Below are 20,151 nucleotides of genomic sequence, written 5' to 3'. Positions count from 1 at the left end.
AAACGGCAAGTTCTCTTGTCCTTGCCCAGATTAGCCAGTCGTCCAGGTAGGGGTAGACGTGGATCCCCTGCAGGTGCAGCCATGCCGCCACTGGTGCCAGGCACTTGGTGAATACCCTGGGTGCCGACTTTAATCCGAACGGCAGGTCTCTGAATTGGTAGTGGCGTCCCTGAACCACGAACCTGAGAAACCTTGTGTCCTTTTAGAATGGGGATGTGGAAGTAAGCATCCTCCAGGTCCAACGATGATAGGAAGTCGCCCTCCTCCAGCTGTCCCAGCACGTGCTGGAGGGTGACCATCCTGAATTTCTGCGCCTTGATGTACTTGTTTAACTGACGCAGGTCCAGGCTGGGGCGCCAACCACCTGTCTTCTTTCTGACGAGGAAGTACCTTGAGTACACTCCAGAGCCCCGGAGCCTCCTGGGGACGAGCTCGATGGCACCTTTCTTGAGCATCCCCCTTACCTCCAACAGCAGTTGAGGGACGTGATTCTCCTTCCTGGCCACGGGAGGAATGCGAGGACACTTCTTTTGGAATTCCAGCGAGTGCCCGTTGGCCAGGGTGTCCAGCACCCAACGGTCGGTGGAGATGGACTCCCACACGCTGACGAACTTCGTCAGCCGGCCTCCCACCGGGGTGCTTCGGTGGGGGCCCAACGCCACGGCCGGTTCAGTCTTGCTTGGAGGAGGCCTTGCCGCCTTGGCCTCCTTGACGATGACGGCGGGATTCCCCTTGCTTGCCACAACCTCTGTAGGCCTCCTGGGACAGGAAGCGGCCGCCTGGCGGTATGTAGAAGAGCCACCGCTGGATCCCTTGGAGGCACCTTGTCTGCCTCCAGAGCTCCAAAAGGGCCGTCGTCGTTGAAGTACCCCTAGGGCTCGGGCCGTCTCCGAGTCGGTCTTGATGGCCTGGAGCGACTCGTCCACCGTCTTCCCAAAAGGTTGTTGCCGTCGAACGGCATATCCAACACTCCGGTCTGGATGTCCTGGCGAAAGTCTGTCGCCTTGAGCCATCCTCATCGTTGGAAGCAAACCCCGTTGCCCAGTTGGCGAAATCCGGTATCGGCAATGACCGTTGCCACCGTTCTGGCGTGATCCGATGCCACCTCTCCTTCCTGCAGAATTTGTAGGGCCTCAGCCCTCTTGTCGTCCGGTAGGAAGTCTAGCAGGGGAGCTATCTTGAACCAAAGCTCCCTGTCATAGCGGGCCACGATCGCCTTAATCGTTGTCGCCGCCGAGTTGACTCGTCATCCCATGGAGTCCAACTTTTTGCCCTCGCTGTCCGGCGGGGAAGTGGAAGTTGAAGCCGCCGCACCCGCTGCTTTCTTCTTGGCCGCTGCCGAGACGACAGAGTCCGGCATGGGCTGGGCCCTGAGGCACAAGGGGGCGGCATCGAGGACTCGGTACTTCTTCTCGTACCTGTCCCTCTTAGCGGGTGTCGTGGAAGGGTTCTTGAGGATAGCCAGCCCACAGGCCTCGCGGGCACGAAGGGAGGAGCGGGGTGGACTCTCCTCTGCTTGTTCGGAGGGCTTCCCGACGGGCCTGGTTCTGGATCCTCCGTCGGGGTCCGTGGTAACCTCGTCCTTATCTCAGTACATAAGGATTGGATCGCCAAAAAAATGGCCGCCGAGTTATTCTGGGGCTCGGGTAATGGTTGCGACAGACGGGATGGCCGCTCCACTGGGCCCTCTTCGTCGCCATCGTCGCTATCTTCGATCACATCAGCGGGAACCGTCCCCTGGGATTGAACCTTCTCGAACTTCTCATTGAGGCCTATGAACCTCTCGTTGAGGCCCTTCCCGGTTTCCACCAGATCCTCCTCAGAGGCTGATTCCGAGTCTGTAATGGCCACCGCCCCCCCTCTTTTTCCGCCGGGGTCTTCACAGGGGTCTTAACGATGGGCTGTAAAGAGGATTCCCTCCGCGGTGGCAGGGATACTCTGGGCCCTGAGGCCGTTTCCACTGGTCTAGTCTCAGCCGGCTTCGCCAGGGTCGCAGCGACCACTTCGATAGAGGCCTTTGCCGGCTGGATCAAAGCCCTCACCACCTTAGGTGCGTCCTGGGCCTTTGCCTTGGGGGGAGGGTCACCGCCTCGCTCCCCCTCGGGTCCCTTCAAGATCGACCAGGGCCGCTCCAGCAGCTTACCCGGGTTCTCGGACTTCCTCTTCCCCGAACCAGAGTGCTGGCTCGTGGTTGAACGTGCCAGGGAAGTCGCGCCCTGCCTGGCAGCCGAAGAGCCCGACCTTTCGGCTCTCCTGGTGCCCGCGGACTCGCGGTGCTTGGCCTTCTGTTGGGCCTCCGTCGCCGGGGTGCCCTCACAGGACTTAGAAGCCCGCTCAGACTTTTTCTTCGCCTTCTCACCTGCTGTGCCCTTCTCCAGCAAGGTGGCGAGGCGGGAACAACGATCTTGTTTGGTCTGTTCGGAAAGGTTCTTGCAGAACGCACAGTCCATATCCACGTGCGTCTTGTCCTCATGAAGGCAGTAGAGACATCGCGAATGCTCGTCCTCCTTGAAAACATTTTGTAATCCGCATCCAGGGCAGCACCTGAACAGCTTGGATCCGGGCGTCAAGCTTCCCTTGTCCTGGGCCATGTACGTTGAGGTAGGCCGCAGATCTTCCGGAATCCTCCAAAAAGCGTAAACTCGACGAAAACTTCACCCTTGAGGGGCGTAGAAGAATTCCGAAACGGGTCCCCGTTATCGGAAGTAGAAACGGTGGAGCTTGAGGCTCGATTAAACCGAAAAAATGAGAAAATCTCCTGAAAAAGCACGGAAACGCAGCAAAAACTCGAGAGCTAAAGCACGAGGACTCCCAACACTTGAACGTGCAGTAAAAATCTGAGGATGGCTGCCGTAGGCGGGGCTTAGGGAGAGGGCAGTCATTGGCTGGGGGCAGTATGACCCAGAGATCAGTGATTGGTTACTACTAAGAAAAAGATCAGAAACGAAACTGATACCGATTTTTTTCTTTACCGAGGATTCCCAGCCTGACGACGGGGAATATTCATGAGCATGTGACTCCATGCCAGACCCCATGCTGGAGAAGAGCGACATTCTTCCTGAGGCACATGTGCAGCATGGCACAGGCAAATGCTGCACCCCATTTCCCCAACCTTTTCCGGCCCCTCCAGTCCGGTCCAGGCAGCGGAAACAAGCCTTCAGGAGGCAAAAGGTCTGCTCAATGCAGAGCCTGGCCTGTACGTGGGCCTCATTGTAGGCCACCTCTTGTGGCATCTGTTGATGCCGCATGGGTGGCATGAGCCATGGTAGCTGGGGGTATCCAGAATCACCTGCAAAGACAAAGGTCAGAGGAGTCAGCCACGGGGCATCGTGGATGTGCTTCCATTTTACTACGGCATGTTGATGGGCATTCTGTGCATGGATTCAGAGTGTCATTGCACAACATGTCTTGCATTCACCATACTTGCATGTGGGACCATTCAGTATTCACATTGTTCTGTTACACCATGCACCGAGCTCACAGCCAGCGGTTAACGCGTACAGGGTCTGTGATTGCCATGGCAGGGGTGCCATGGGGCCCGTTTAGGGCCCGTACATTGCTCTCATTCATGTGCGCTGATGGTTATCTAGTTGTACCTCTTCGTGTTTCTGTTTGCGTCCATTCTGTGGAACGTCATCTACCAGAGTACATGGCATCACTACTGCCAGTGTTACTGTACTTTGTACTGTACTTTGGTGCTGTGTTTACTTTGTGGTTCAATGAGTATGGATGTATGTTGTTGCATTGTGGTACCTGTAGTCGTGTGTGCATTTCAAGTCTGCGGGGGCAATGTGATACATCATTGTCCATCCTGTCCTAGTCAATGTAGGCTGTCATTGGTGCGGTTAAGAGGGCGGGTCCTGCATGTACAGATCCTTAATTTGGCATGCATTTTTCTGTTGAGACTATGCACCCCTCCCTTGCTGTAACGTCGTGCCGCACAATGGAATTGCATGATGGTAATTGTACTCACTCACCATCCACGTTCGTTGACCTCTGTCTCTCCATGTATGCAAGCAGTGTTGCGTAGGACCATGGAATCATGGGTGGAACCAGGGAAGTGGGCACAACAGTGGGGGATGTAGAGGTCAGGATCACAGGTGACCTGTACGTTGAGTGAGTAAAAATGCTTCCGGTTGCGGTATATCTGCTCATATGCCTGGGGGTCACCAAGGCCACATGGGTGCAGTCCAGGGCAGCAATGGCATTTGGGCAACTGCAAAGAACTGAACCTTCATGGCATTCTCCGGTGCCAGTGTGGTGGGCAGGGATATATACTGGGGCACATGGGGCAGGAGGGCTTCCAGCACCTGTACAAGTGCCTTCAAGAATGTGAGCTATGCAATGCTCTGCAGCATGGCCATGGTGTGCTGGAAGGTGCCAGTTCCCAGGAATTGCAAAACAGACACTAGCTTCAGTAGCAGGGGCACAGCTGTCCTGATGTTTATCATGCTCTCTAGGTCTTCTTGGATTAACGTGTGCAGATCACCTATCGACTCCCTGTTCAGCCAGTACAGGGTGACCAGCTGGTTGTCAGTCAGGGGCCATGGTTAGGAAATGACCCTGGGAATGGGCGCTCGTCTTACATGGTGTCTCCTTCTCTCTTCACCCTGTGCCGATTTCCCTGCCCGTGAAGGTCAATGTGCAGCTTGAGTAGTTGCATGTCCCAGGTCACAGTGGCTAGTGGCAGCCTTGTGTTGGAAAGTGTGTCTGGAGCAGGTGTGTGCCTTACTTAGCCCGCTTTAGTGGATTGGGTGCACCTGTGGCTCATTTGTAGCACCTGTCTGCATTTAACTGCGCTGTGTTTTTGGCAGTATTACCGTATTACAGTATTACCGCCATATCCGAATTTCTGATACAACAGTAATAGAGCTTTTGTGCCATTGACGTTAATAACGTTAATTTTAATACCATAAACGGTAATTCCACCAACTGTCTCACAGTCTACAGAATTACTGTTGACAGTATTACCGCAGGCTCAATTTGGTGGAACAATAATTGTGGTGGTAATTCCATTACCGCCACTTTCACCATATACCATCCGACTCATAATGACCCCCAATGTCAGGTTACTTCTCAACTAAAAAAACTAAATGTGTCAGGATGATGGGAAAACTGAATACTAAATGTCAGGCTGAAAGGGGTGCCCAAATGTTAAAGTGTCAGTGTCTAAAGTGAGGGTTATTGTCTATGATTGCTTACAAAAGTCCAAAGGGATAGGAATTGCCCCTCATGAACCAAAGAGAATCCTTTATAAATGTGTTCCAGTTCCAAATTTGAATGCAATGCAAAATCTATGGCATTGAAAGCAATACTTTTAAAAGTGCTTGCAGTATTCAAAGGTAAGTATTCAAACCAAGTCTTCTCAAGGCGGGGTCTTTCCTCCATGAAACGCCTCAGAGACGAGCAGGGTATGTTTCTGCGGTTTTTCTTCTGTCCCTTGGGAAGTCCTTTGGACTGTACCCACAGTTTATGGGCAGGCTGATGTTGTGGGGATCTGCCCGACATCTGTCTCCTAGGCTTATTTTGGGTGGTTCTCCATGTGAGGCAGAACTGGAAACCCCTGCTTGAAGGGCTAGGGAGTCACTTGCCGGGGTGGTTGACTGGCTGTGGTAGGGCTGGCCTGAGAAGCATGGCCCTATTCCTATTCATGCCCTTCTTCCCCCATTTTGACAGGGTCCCTTGTGTTTCCTAATTCACGTGCCTAATTCTAGAGCCAGGCCCACCCCCGAAGCTCTCGGTCAAGGGAGGTGGCTTTCTGCTCCGAGTCTATCCTGCACCTTCCTTCCGTTGGTGTTCTTCAATCTCTGTGTCTACACTTCTTCCTCTCTTGAAGATTCCCCTCTATCCCAAGCCACCTTAATAGAGTCTCTCTCTCCCTCTCCCTCCTCTCTCCCACCCTCTTTCCCTCTCTCTCTCTCTCTCTCTCTCTCTCTCTCGTGTCTAAAATCCTTCCCCTCTTGATAGACCCTCTCACTGCAAATCTCTTCACACCAACAATCTTTCAGAGCTCGATGGTTCTCCAGGTAGTATCCCCTACTGTATTGTCCTAGACTGGCCACCAGCTGCCATATCCTCCGACTTGCACTTTTCCAGGATCTGCTTCTGTCCCAGCTCTTCCCAGGGCTGACAAAGGCTGGCTGATTTGTTTCAGGTTTTAATTGAGGCTCCTCCATTCGGATGGGTGTCAAGCGGATACTCTGCACATTTGCATTGTGGGTTGAGCTGTTCCTTTATTGGGATACATGCTCCCGTGTCAGATGGTCTCAAAGGTGGCCGCTGGCCTAATGCATTATCAGGCCTATCTGCCATTTTGGATTTCATACTGGTCTAGGTTGCATAAGTATTTTCTTCCCCCTCCTGAGACATCCTCAGATGCTACCGGCTGCTTTCTGTATTTTTCTGTGTCTCCAGAGTGTGTTCCTCCCCTAAAGAAACCTTCTCGTAATTGGGGAAGTGTCTGCTACACTTGTTTCTTTCCCTAGCATAAAAAAGAGGTTTAGGGTGGGGAATAGGAACATTTTTTTAATCCAAATTTATTTATTTTCATTTATAAAGCGCACAAACAGCCCAGGGGCAGCGTGGCACTGCTACATGGAATTGGTTTAGTTACAGTTCGATGTGCATATATAAGTACATGATATGTTACATGGGTGCGATATGGCTACACATAGGGTTACAAGGTGTAAAGCATAACGTGGCATAGCACAGTACATTTAGCGGTTATTACATGAGAGCCTGGCATGGAGACGCTGCTGGTTAGGTGAGGGGCTTAGGCAAATAGCCTAGTTTTGATCACCTTGCGGAACGCAAGGTGTGAAGGTTCAGATCTGAGGGCAAGCGGGATGGAGTTTCATTGCCTAGCAGCGATGAAGGGGAAGCTTACACCCTCTCCCCCTCTGGCACTCTTGAGTTTGGGTACAAGCAACAGATTAGAGTAGGGTGTTTTTCTGGGTCTGGAGGAATGGGGTATGTATACTCTCTGTGATAGGTAGGACGGGGCTGTGTGATGGATGCAGTTATGGGTAAAGGCAAGTGTTTTAAAGATGACATTCGCAGACAGGCAGCCATTGGGCTTGTCTGGCTGCCGAGAGTGTTCCCTTTTTGGGATGCCAGTGGTGGCACACAGGGCTTTATTTTGGATGGTTTGCAGTCTGTCAAGGTTTTTATAGGAGGTGCCTGTAAAGAGGACGTTGCAATAGTCTAATCTCGAACAGATTAGGGCTCAGGCAATTGTTAGACAGTTAGCAGTGGAGAGAAATGGCCTAGCTGCATTTAGGAGTTTAGTGTAGTAGGCTGCAGAGGAGGCAATGGTGCTGACTTTTCTGGACATGGATAGGTTACAGTCTAAACAGACCACCCCCCCTCCCCCCAAGTGTTTTTACTGCCTCGGATACTGGGATAGCAGTGCTGTCGATAATGAAAGATGAGAACCGGGCGTCAAACTTTCTTAGGGTGTCAGTCGGTCCTAGTAGTAATAGTTTTGTCTTTTCACCGTTGAGACAGTGCCAGTTTTCAGCCATCCAGGTGTGAATGGTGGCATAGGTGGTGTTGAGGGTCTTGGCATCAGCCTCACAGTCGCTGGACTGAGGGAGGAGAACTTGAGCGTCGTCGCCAAAGTAGGTGTACATGATGCCGAGCGAGTCAAGTATGTTGGAGAGGTCTGGTGAAAATGTTGTAGAGCATGGGTGATATACAAGAGCCCTGTGGTACTCCCCATTTGGATGGTGGCTGGTTTTGCAGACACTCGGTCAGAGAATACTCGCATGGCTCTGCCTTGGAGGAAGGAGGAGATCCAAGCGATGGAATTGGCGGAAAAATGTGCAGAGGAGGAGAGGTGTTGACAGAGCAACTTGTGGTCGACAAGGTCAAAAGTGGCTGAGAGGTCTAGGAGGAGGAGTAGGGCGGATATGCCTGTGTCTCCATGTCATCCAACTGGTTCTTTAGGTCAAGCAGGGCCATTTCCGTTCAGTGGCCAGGACGGAAGCCCGATTGTCGGGAGCAAAGGATGTTATTAGAACCTAGGAGTGCTGGACTTGTAGGTAGGCTGGTTTGTTGAGGATTTGTAATAGGAAGGGGACTGTGGTTATGGGTCTGTAGTTTGGGTTGTTACGGTCAAGTGATGTTTTTTTTAAGGTGGGGGCGTACCCATGCTTCCTTGAGGCTGGATGTGACCGATCCTGAAGTGAAGGAGGCATTAATGAACGCAGTGAGGAAGGGTGCGAGCGTGTCAGGACACTCCTTCATGAGGGTGGCAGGGCAGCTGTCCCCTTTACACATGGAGGGTTTCATGTTCTTCATGAGGTTGATGACCTGCAGTTCATCGACGTCCCTGAATGAGAAAGGTGGTGTGTGTCAGGGGCCACTTGGATAGAAGGGGCGGTGTGTGAGTGTTTATCGGGGGGTTAAGTGGGTGTTGGTTGGTAAGTATTCTGTTGTGGAGGGTGTGTAGCCTGTTGAGCATGGCTGATTGTATGTCTGAGCACCAGGTTTCATCTCTAGATATGGCCTGGGTGGAAGGGCAGGGGTTTCCAGTTCCAGTTCAGATGGCAAAGATTTCTTTGGAGTCGGAATTGGCATTGGCAATTCTCGTATTGAAAGAGTTAGCTTTAGCCTGGATGATGGCTATTTTGTATTCCTTTGAGAGTTTATTAATTTGGCTGAGTCAAAGTGATTGGATTGCCAGGTAGATAGGGCTGCCCGTTTCTTAGAACGTTGTTCTAGGAGTTCCAGAGAGAACCATGCGTTAGAATGTTTGGTAGGTTTGGCTTTCTGGGCGGCTAGTGGGGTAGTGGCCTCCACTGCCTCTGTTAATATAGTGTTGAAGGTATGGGCCAATGAGTTTGGGTCGTTTTATAATGGGTGCTTCAAGGGTGGGACTTGTAGATGAGATACGAGTCTCTCTTTAGTAAGTAGGCGTGAGCTCCTGGAAAAAGAATGGTGGGCACAGCGGGTGGCTTCTGGTAGTTTGGGGGGGCGGCGGGGAGGGTGAACTGGATGAGGTGGTGGTCGGTCCAAGGGAGGGGAGTGTTGGCGCTGAGGACTGGTGGGCAGTTGTGGTGTCCCAGCCAGTCTAGGCTACTACTGTTGATGTGAGTAGGTTCGGAGATTAGTGTTTGAAGCCTAGGGTTTACAGGGGCTTGGTGAGGGATTTTTTTTATTAACAAATGGTATTGTCCTTATGCGCCAGCTGAGGGCATCAGATTATTTCAAAAATAATTGCTCCAAAAAACAGTCAAATATTTCCCAATTTCTTTATTCTGTCCGGTTTTCCAATTAATTATATAATATTTTAATTCCACACTCCACATTTATTTATCTCTCAACACGTGTTTCAACACCTTCATACAGTGGCTCATCAGGAGAGATTCCTAAAACAGTTCCAATTTGTTTTATGGAATTTTCTAAGAACGGTTTCACTTTTGGTGTATTCAAAATCATTACTTCTTTCTGTCACTATTTACTTTTTTAGTCTGTTTTGTAGAAAGGGGTTTGTCTGCCCCCAGCCTGATGCCTCTGATCCGTGACATTGTAACATATATAAAATGCCCCACTCCACCCCCTCCCTTAAAAACCGAAGTCTAGGGTCACAGAAGTTGCATATGAAACTAACAAAAAAAGATCCACACCGACAGATGCTCAACCCTGTGTCCTGAACTCCTATACGTCTCAAAGGAAGCTCCAGCCTGCCCTCTCCTTCTCCACCTACTGGGCACTTATAGGTAGCTCTTCCAATGCTATTATATCATAAAGGTTCATAGCTCTGCATCTATGGGGGCAAGTAGCGTATATGAACTCTGAGATCAGAAAGGCCATTAGTGGTTTCCACTTTCATACAAATGCCTCTCGCCATCTCTCACATCTGCCGGCATCTTCTCCATTGCCATCACAGACCATAATGTTACCCACCATTGATTTAAGTGAGGCGTCTCCATGCTTTTCCAGTTGGATGCTTTTACCATCTTTGCTATTGGTAGTAGTAAAGTTATCATTGTGCCCTCTGTAGAGAACAGGGGGAACACAATGTTGTTGGGAATACCCGGCAAAGCCAGTCTAGGGTCAAGAGGAATGGTGTGTCCAATTATTTTAGAAATGTGTGCCATTACTTCTTCCCAAAACAGTTGGACCTTCGGGCAGTCCCTCCATATAACTATAAAGGTTCCCATTGCCCTAAATTCCATCCAACACTCTCCCTGGAATCCGGGTATATTTTCCGAACCGGTCAGGCATTAAGTACCATCGTGCCATTACTTTGTAAGCTGCTTCTTCCAGCTGTACTGAAGCAGCAGCAGTCTTTAGTTCTCCACCAGATCCCCACCCATTCCTTTTGCGGGATTTGTCTGCCTACATTATTTTCCCAGGTGCTCATGTAATGTTAGTAATGCGCCATTTCGTTGTGATCGACTTTGTTACAAACTTCTCAAACTGTGCCAAACATCTCATGGCCGCCTCCCTGATTATTTAGCTCATCACACCAATGTCGTAATTGACAATATCGAAAACAATCCTGTTCCCCCAATTGATATTCCTCTTTGCACTGTAAAAAGATTTTTCATCTCACCTCTCTTGAACGTGCCGGCAATGCACATGCCCCTGTTTTCCCTCAAACCCTTCAACGGTCTGCGTTACTATGGATCAGAGTTAGAGGTGACGGGAACGTGCTGAGGTTCTTACGTGTTGCCACTTCGTCCCATTTTTTGAGTCTCGTCCTGGTTATTGAATTACTATAAACTGACTGAGGTCTCTGAAACTTGGGCAGTCAGAGTATTCTCCACAATGGAATAGCTCTGATTTTCGTGTACGCTGCCCACCACTTGTTTAGTAAAGCCAATCAATCACCATTCCCTCACTTGTTGCAGGTGTGCTGCCCCGTAGTATGCCTGAAAGTCCGGCGCTCCTGGCCAGTCTGCCTTTTCCCCCATACAAACAAGGTGATTTCACTTTGCAGTGTGAGAAGCACTAGCTTGGGGACTCTCACCGGGAGAGCTTGGAAAAGATATATCAAACGCGGGAGTCTATTTATTTGTATTAGTTGATTTGGCCAAACCAAGAAATGGTAATCTTGCTCCATCTCTTTAAGTCTGCTTCCATTTGCACTAACAGTTTAGGATAATTAGTTGCATATGGCCTGCCTAAATTGGCGGGCAGCTGCACTATTTATACTGTCTGTCGCTCATCGAAATGGGAGCATTGTTTTCAGATGTGGGCTGGCCTTTGCTGGTGTAGTTAGAGTCAAAATCTCAGACTTTTCCAAATTTGCCTTAAAACCTCGAAGCAAACCCATATTTCACCAACTCGTCCTGTATCGCTGGTAATGAGAAGAGTATATCTCGCACAGAAAATATAACACTGTCCACAAACAGCAGCACTTTGTACTGTGCTCCATCAAACTGGATCCCCTGAATGTTCTGTCGTGCCCTCAGCCTATGCGCAAATTGTCCTATCATCATCACAGAGAGGAGGGACGACAGCGGGTAAACCTTCCTCGTTCCCCTACCTAGTGTAAACAGGGTCGAAACAGATCCATAGGCTCTGATGATGGTGGTAGGTTAATTATAAAAAGCTTCAATCCACTTAATCAGATTGGGGACCATCCCCATCCTCAACCGCACTTATTTAAGGAAGGTCCAGTTGACCCTGTCAAAGGCCTTCTCGGCATCTAGCGACAACAAAAGCGTTGGGTCCTTGCCGAATCTCGTGGCTTTATCTATCAAGTGGGTTAGTTTCCGAATGTTATCGAATGTCTGGCGCTCGGCAATTAAGCCCGTCAGATTTGGGTGGATCAAGTCGGGGAGCAGACCCTCCATCCACAGACAGAATTTTGGAAAAGATGTTTTCATCAGTATTCAACAGCGCAATGGGGCAGTAAGATCTCCAGTTCTCTGGATCTTTGATGGGATTATGAATCACACGTATTGTGGCTTGATTCATTGTATCTGATATTGTCCCTAACAACAAAAAGGAGTTAAACAAGTTCACGAGTGGCTTCAATAGGTTGCCAGTGAATGTTTTGTAAAACTGTTTCGTCAGGCCATCTGGGTCCGGCGCTCTGTTTGACTTCAGAGGTTTGGTCACGCTGACAATCTCTTGTATTGTAATAGAGCTGTCAAACATCTGCCTCTGATTTCGCCGCAAAACCACCCCCTCAACATATTCTCACAAGCATGCCCCCCACCCTATCTTCACAATACTCTCTGTATCGTGGCATAGAGCACCCGCCGGACCTCTAACTGCTATAATCTGTGCCCTTTCTCTCTTAGCTTTCAATGCAGAGGCCAGCAATCTGTTGGAGTTATTGGACTTTTCATAGAACATTTGTTTTAAGTTAAGTAGGGAACGCTCTCCTCGGTTAGTATCTATGACATGTATTTGGCCCCTCAGTGTTGTTAGTTTTCCAAGAAGTATTGGGGAACCACTCGGTCTAGATCTCTGTTATGTATCCCTTGGCTTACTGAGCAGCTTTTCTCTTAGGTTTGTCCAAATGCGCGCACACGGGCAAGAATCTACCTTGCACTACTACATTAAAAGAATTCTACGTATTGTTGTAGGACATGTCCTCTGGTAGATTTATGAAGTATCGCTTATTTATTTCCCCATCTCTAAGGTCCCTCAAAAGGTGTCACGGGAGGGTCCAGGAGTGCTCTGGTGACTTCTGACATTCCAAATCCAACTGAACCACCACTGGGGCATAGTCTGGTATTGTGACATCATATACCCACCTCTAAAGCGCTTCCTTGCAATGTTTCCGCCAATAATATGTAGTCAATTCTTGCAAAGACCCTGTGGATATGCGAGAAATAGGAGTAGTCCCACCCCTCTGCATGCTTATCCCGCCATATGTCACTGATACAGAGGTGAGATAGTCCCCTTTTTAAATTTTGTAGAGGCTTGTACCCCCTCCCCCCTGTGTTCTCAATCCCTCAGAATTATCCATTTGCTTATTCATGATCATATTCAAATCTCCACCTATAATCAGTTCTTTTGCAAAATGGGAAATCTTTCGATACAACTACAGCATAAATTCCACCTGACCTGCTTTAAGGGTATAGATCGATATTAGGGTCAGGGGTGGTGGCCCAAACTGCAGTTTACCAGAACGTCCAGGCACTGCATTTGTTGCGCTTAGGACTGTAGTACAAGGGAATACAGCGGTTCCTGCTGAATCAGAGGGAGGATGCGCCTGATACAGGATTCCAATAAGCGGGGAAGAGCCGAGCTTGACCTGAAGGAATACATTGAGTGAACAATACAGGTCTCCAGCAAAAAAAGCCTTCAGCGCTGTATCTTCTTGTCAAACTACTCAGACATGGTTCTCAGGAATGCCTGGATCCCCGCAAACATACACCAAGGGCTGGAGGCTACTCGTCCCACCAATCACCATATGTGCACCATTCAAAGTTCTTGTGCAATCCAATTAGAACCGAACCCCACATTCGGGGGGGGGCGGGGACACGGGGACACGGGGACACACACACACACACACACACACACACACACACACACACACACACACACACACACACACACACACACACACACACACACACACACACACACACACACACGGATACCTTCATGCAGTTAAGAGCTGGATACCACTTGCACAAATGAAACTGTGGATTCCGCAGAGAGTCAACGGTGATGTAAATTACAGCTCCTCATTGTGCAACATGCAAAACATCACAAACAAAATGGCCAAGTCAAAGGACTTAAAAAACGCTTTTGTAGTTATGTTAATCCTGTTCAGGGAGAAAGTGGCCATCAATGAAGTAAAAAGGTTACACTGCTGTGCAGCCAAATAAAAAGTACAAAGATGCAACTAGCCTTCCACTAAAAGACTTTCAGGCTTAGAGAATTCCCCTTCAGACAAAATGTGTTTTTTTTGGTATCAACCCTGCCCTTGTAACTATATATGCTGCTTAGAACTGCATACCGAATGCAATTGCTGGTTTCAGGGAGACTATGCCAGTAGAATCCCTGCCAGCATGGAGTACAAAAGGCAACAAAAGGCCAAGACCACTAAGAGTTAGCAGGAGACGAGTGCAAAATGACCTTCTGAACTAATAGCATTTTTAAAGCAGAATGTCAACAGGCCTCACACATAGGGGAATGACTGGAGAACAAGTCAAGAAAAGTGGGGCTCACTACTCATTGATGCTGCAATCGAAGACCTCAATCTTTTTTTCTGCTCGATAGTGATTAGCAAGCAAAAGCTTAGCACACGGGGTTGCATCTGTGATAGGAGATCCAGTGAGGTCCAGATGCAATTGTGAAATGGAAAAAGAGCTCAAAAGATTATTGATCTCGTTGTATTAACAATAGAATTGACAGAGGCGATCATCCTCGTTTGTTCCAGTTTGGAGGAAGGGAACAGAACTCTAGAACTCCAAAGGGTCTCCAGAAATGATTGATGGAGTAAGAAACGCAACGCGTCTGAAAATCACCAATAAAATCACAATGAGTTGATAAAGAGTCTTTTCAATAAGGATATTCTTGGTCTACATCTACAGAGCAGAGAGCTTCCATAAGAGAAAACATACATTCACTACACTTATAGCACTCACTTAAAGCTAATGTGGACCTCTGCATACAACCGGTCCACTTTGGGACAGAGACTTGTTCAGACGGGTCTCAGTGGTGGCTTTTTATCCTTGGAAGATACTGGATTTACCTGCCGGGGGTTGTCATTCAACACAGCTTGAATATGTATTCTAATATGCATTACAGGATGTTTATCCAAAGCACTTTTAACAACAATTTTGCCAGTAATTTACGAATTGGTTCCATGCTGGGGATAGCCGCAAGAAGACATCTGAGTAATAGTCTAACTATTGCTTCTATGACACTAATATGCAACTGTACAACAGCTAAGGAAATCTGGATAAGGGACAATGGTCTGGAGCCTATTTGAGGCAAACTCACATGCTCTTGAATCTGTAAGTCTTCTGGCTGTCTTATCCGGCCTTTTTTGAGGGATCCCGTCCTTAAAACAAGTATGAGGGTCACTTTCAAAGTTTCAAGCGGATCACCAGGTTATTATTATGGTACAACCAACCATTCCATACTCTTAGTTAGGCTTTTGGGATTTAGGTTTAAGCCAGTAAAACCCGGGAAAACTCCAGAGATCAAATGTTTGCTTTTAAGTGGAAACCGGATTATCACTTTTCGTGCCTACTGTTTGTATTTATTGTGTGCCTTGCATTTGCTGCAATAGTAGTAGAAATAGGCCTGGAGCAGAGGTTGGGCATAAAGGGAGCCAGCAGGGAGCATGCCCCAATTGATGATGTGCACCAAACTATGGATTCTTTTGGCGTTTGTTAGTTTTTCTATTGCGTTTCATTGCTTCAGGTCCTGTACTTCACTGTAGCAAACATCCATGTAGATCCCTTCCAGTCAAATCCCCCAACTATTGCAACTACTTTCCCCTAGCCCCTTATTCCTCTGTGGCCCATCTCATGCTTTGCACAGCATTTTTAAAATTCACACGGCCCATGAGGAGCTATTGCACTGCAGAAAACACACAACTGGAGACAAGACTTTCTCCAAACTTGCAGTGAAGCTAATCTGTATGCTTCCTAGTTAATGAAGAGAATGGGAGCCAATTAGGATTACCTGTGGGAAGTTATACTGAAAATAAAAGCAATATTTTCCTTGTGAGGAACACATTTATTTCTCAAATAACTTTCCATGCCCTTGGACTTTGCTGCTACAACATGGCATGCATGCAGTGATTAAGACAATTTGTTTTGTATACAATGGAAAGATACTGTTGACAGCAATTGTTTTGATGGTAAAAATGGGACAGCGCTGAAAAATATTCTAAATCTTTTATTTTGTTATGTTTAAACACTGCAAAAACACCACCAGAATAAAAAACAAACAATGACGATAGGAAAACCTACTCTTTATTGAAACCAGAGATAAAGAAAGGACTCCAGGTACCAAACACTTGGGATACAGTAACTGGAGAACTAGGCTGCCAAGGCTGTCCAAATGGAAATGTACAAAAGTGAGTGTGGCCTTTACAGGAAGGAGGTCAGACAAGCACTACACCCTTTAAACTTTGCCTGAACTGACCGCTCATCAGGACCGCCCATGACCGAAAGTCATTACTCAAAGTCTTTCACTCTTATCTCGGTCAAGGACCAACTCCTATCCAGGTTTGCTCCCCAGTTATTTGAATGCAGAGTATGTAGCACATGCAATTCTGCCAGCCCTGACATTGAAAAATGTGGCACTCCCTTTTCTTGTGGTGCCCATCTGTGAAACTCTGAGCCGCCCCAACTATACTGTGTAGTGAAACGTTGGCATCTCTCCAAACACCTAAACAACCAGAAACCCTATAGAGAGGATCCAAAATGAATTCTGCAGGAACCTAACCCATGAGAACTTAAAACATGCTTTTTACGATGGGCTTGTTCAAGGCACACACCGTTAGTTTTGTTCAATCCTAGTGTTTGGCTTCTTGCTCCTTTTGGAGCAAAGCGATGAAAGAGGACTATATACCTTTAATATCTGATTATATGTCATATTTGATCCTACATTTCCAAATAGATCTAGCTCTCCCTGGTGACCATCTCACACCACCACTGTAATGGACAAAAAAAATAGGTTGATTAATGAATACACCATCAGAAGGGCAGCCACTCCTCTTAACTTAAACATGAAGGTAATTTAGCAGCGAAGTCACTCCAGCTTGAATGTGCTTTAGAGTTTACATTTACCATAGACCACACGCATCTCCACTGCAAATCAATTTTAAGGTCTCCTTACCATATCAGTGTGCAATCAGCATTGATCGAAGGTTCTTATCAGATCTACACAAATATTACCAATTGCAGCAATGCCACTTACCGGTCATGTTCTCGACATACTTCGCGTGCCCGTTTTCTAAGGAGGTTACAGAGTCTAGGGCACTCTCTGCTCTGCTGATGAGGTAATCTGAAGGCAACAAAAAGACAGTCACGTGTAGGTCCACAAAGTCATGACTTATTCACAACAAACTACGTCAGACTTCCCAAACTTGAAAAACATGGTTAGAATAAATGTATTTCTATTACTGTTTTCATAGGCCTAGACATAACATGTGTGACTACGTATTTGGCTTTGTACCCCTTTCACAGATTTCAGATCAAGGGCCGAGTCGGTTCAGATGGCAATCCCAGCAGGACCAAGGCTAGAAGCAGATGTCGGAGAGTGATTTGAAAGGTAGACTTATTTATCCTTAGTTGACCAACGAGGTATCACACGGCAGGACATTGGTGGCAGCTAGATTAGCATGTATTTGGCCCATTTAGATCAGCTCCATTTAGACACACTGTGCACACAAATTACAATTAAACAACGAATAAGATGCAGCCTCTCCAAAGCAGCACACAAAATGGAGTACATGCTGTCAAGAAGAGGGAGGAACAGGACACCCTGGACTTCAGTTCTCACACAATTCCACACAAAGGGTGAGGTTTCACATGAAGGGAACATAACGGAATGGGGATCTCTCTCGACAATTACTTGGTAAAAAAAACAAATTATACATGATCTTCCACCCCACTGCAGCTGCTGGCGTTCATCGGAGTGCTGCCTTCATACCCGGATACACCAAGAGAAAAAGAAAACCCAGGATTTTAATGACTTCCCTGTTGGACTGCCTTTGTTGCTGGTGCCAAGTTCTAACAAGGTCTTGGACCATGTGTTTTCACCCTTGCGAGTCTCATGGAGTGGTTGGTGAGATTCTATTGTCCCAAGGAGTACCACTACAGAACAAGATAAAGCAAGATTTCACAATTAAAAGGGTCAAGAAAGATGAAATAATACACTTTATCCAGGCCTCTTCAAGGACCGGTTATCCTCTGTCCAGAAAGTCCAGGCCCTATTTTAGAAAGCAAGGTTCTTGAATGATCACAAACAGGACAAATGTTCAACAAATTCCCTCTCTGTCTCTAGGAGTTATAGCACCCTGCACACTTCTATATCCTTGGTGTGCTCTGGTCCTCTAGGACCAGGGTTGTCACACTGTGTCTTGGCCATGCCACCTCCAGAGACTTAGCCAAGTTACCTTCTACCCAGTCTCCAAGTTTCACTTTCTAAAACCTTTCTCAGCTTGGAATATAGAGCCAAGGAGTAATTTCAGCAACATTTAGGGGAATGGCACACTTGACTTGCTTCATCACCCCCTTCACTAGTCTTTGCCTGGCCCCTACCAGCTTCTGTGCTAAGATCTCCAACAGGCCGCCTTCTCTAGCCTCAAGTCTAACCTGGCCACTTCACCACTGTTCCTTGCAAACATCCACCCCATGTTTACTTACTCTCTTCCCAGGTGACCGTCTTAATATAACCGCTATTGCCCATACCATCGGCATACTGCGTCTCCTCAATCTCCATCTCCTGCTCCTTGCACAGCCTCGCTATACTGGAACAGCATCCTCTCCCCATCACAGCTAGAGAATCGCTTCCTTCTATTAAATTGTGGATGATTTGGTGATTGAGCCATTAAAAGCTCCAATGCGCTGACACACTCCTTCCTGTTTCTCCCTGGTCCCAATTGGCCTGGCCATGATTACCCACCTTCTTATCTTGTGGATATGTCGGCCGTCTCCTTAACTCCAGGTGAGGGAAGGTGTAAAATGCTTCGAGTCTGGGCCCTCTGCGGACACCATACTAAATTCAGACGGGGCATCATTGCGGTTACTCATGTTGGCTGACACGCTTGCCTGGTTCATGGTGAACTGGCTGTCCTCAATCTAATCCTGCATGGGCAACTGAAAGCGGTGGTCCACAATGATGCACTTGACTTCCATCTGTGTCCTGGCTGCCATAGATGTTTCCAAAAGAACATATGAGATCCATACCAGGCTTTGTCCCTCCAACACGCTTGGGGCAGAGACTCTCGCTCCCACATAAACCCGCAGACAGCGTAGAGGTTACGCAGCGAGTGTTGTGTTTTGCCCGAGCTGCCTTTAAATCTCTTTACGTGTGTTGGTCTGAGGTTTCTACACAGGGCAGTGGGTCTTTGCTGGATAGCTTTAGGAGGCACACATTTTCATTTTTTGTTTTTACTACCAGCTGTGGGAACACTGTAGGAATGCCCAATGTACTGCTGTCAGATCCCAACTTTACTTGAATTAAGAGAGTTGTTGGACCCCCACAGACACTCACCCTTGGCCACCGGGTGGGGAGTGGATCAAATAAATAAAGAATGCTAGGCTTTACTTTAACAGTTCCTCAGTAAATCATCTTTTTCAAAAAGGGGTTTCTACATACCCTTAATGGAATAAATCTTTAACAACTGACGAAGTCTCTGGCCGGACCCAGTACCACACGACAGACTCTGAGGTGAGCTCAGTCCGTTTCCATCCTTATTGTGCATTAAACTTTGCTCCAAGCCCCCCGGTGTTAAGGGGAGGTAAGTTGTTTTACAGGTAAGCACACATGAGCTGAAAGTGCGGCCTCATAGAGGACCCTACCCTGATGAGGTAGTGCCTGTATGAGCAGCACAGAGAATTCCGGATCGGCCCTCACAGCGTCAAAATGAAATGACTGCTGATTGACCCCCTTACCAACGCCCTTAGCCCTCCAAGGGCTTTGTGGAAATGCAGACCAAGGAGGTTTCAGCAGAGGCCTATCTTAGGAAATATGTTATCTCTACACAGTTACTGAAAACTCATATAGGCAGATCAAGGTCTTTTGTGAAGCGTTCATGAAAGATTGCCCAGATCGCTGTGCTCCCACCCTATTAACACTGTTACTGCCCCTCAAAGGTGCCTTGTCCACAGACAATTCGTTTTTCTTGGATGTTCTTGTTCAGGTTGAAGGACAACAATTGGTTTTGTGGGCTGTGTGGTAAAATCATGAAAAAAATACAATAGAAGCAAGTCACCAAAAGTGGACGGGACATTTCCCAATGCATCATCATGCCGGTCCCAGCAATATATGCCAGTATAAAAAAACATTTCATGCTGGCTGTGCCCATACATTTCCATGCTGGCTCTACCAACCTATGCTAGTATTCCCATTTAAGACCATACTCATGTTCGCATTAAGATTTTTTTTTAATAGTATCTTTGCTGACACTGGGCACAAAACTGCCTCTGCCAATATATGCTGGTACTCCTATGTAAGAACATACTCCCGTTGGTTTGGCCATTAAAAGCG

The 20,151-nt window shown here is 47.7% G+C and overlaps 1 protein-coding gene across 1 annotated transcript in view; it reads right to left on the bottom strand.

The window, feature by feature from the left end:
- The window catches only part of HIP1R (huntingtin interacting protein 1 related), a 541,423-nt gene that overhangs the window by 135,699 nt on the left and 385,573 nt on the right, over window positions 1-20,151 (bottom strand). The window contains exon 20 of the mRNA XM_069619635.1: window positions 16,855-16,941. Coding sequence (XP_069475736.1) covers window positions 16,855-16,941 — 87 coding nt within the window. The remainder of the gene's footprint in view (window positions 1-16,854; window positions 16,942-20,151) is intronic.

Source organism: Ambystoma mexicanum, chromosome 10 (genome assembly GCF_040938575.1).
Source record: "Ambystoma mexicanum isolate Mex_15411 chromosome 10, UKY_AmexF1_1, whole genome shotgun sequence".
Lineage (NCBI taxonomy): Eukaryota > Metazoa > Chordata > Amphibia > Caudata > Ambystomatidae > Ambystoma > Ambystoma mexicanum.
The sequence above is the reverse complement of the archived record's forward strand: the minus strand, read 5'-3'. Positions and strand labels throughout refer to the sequence as shown.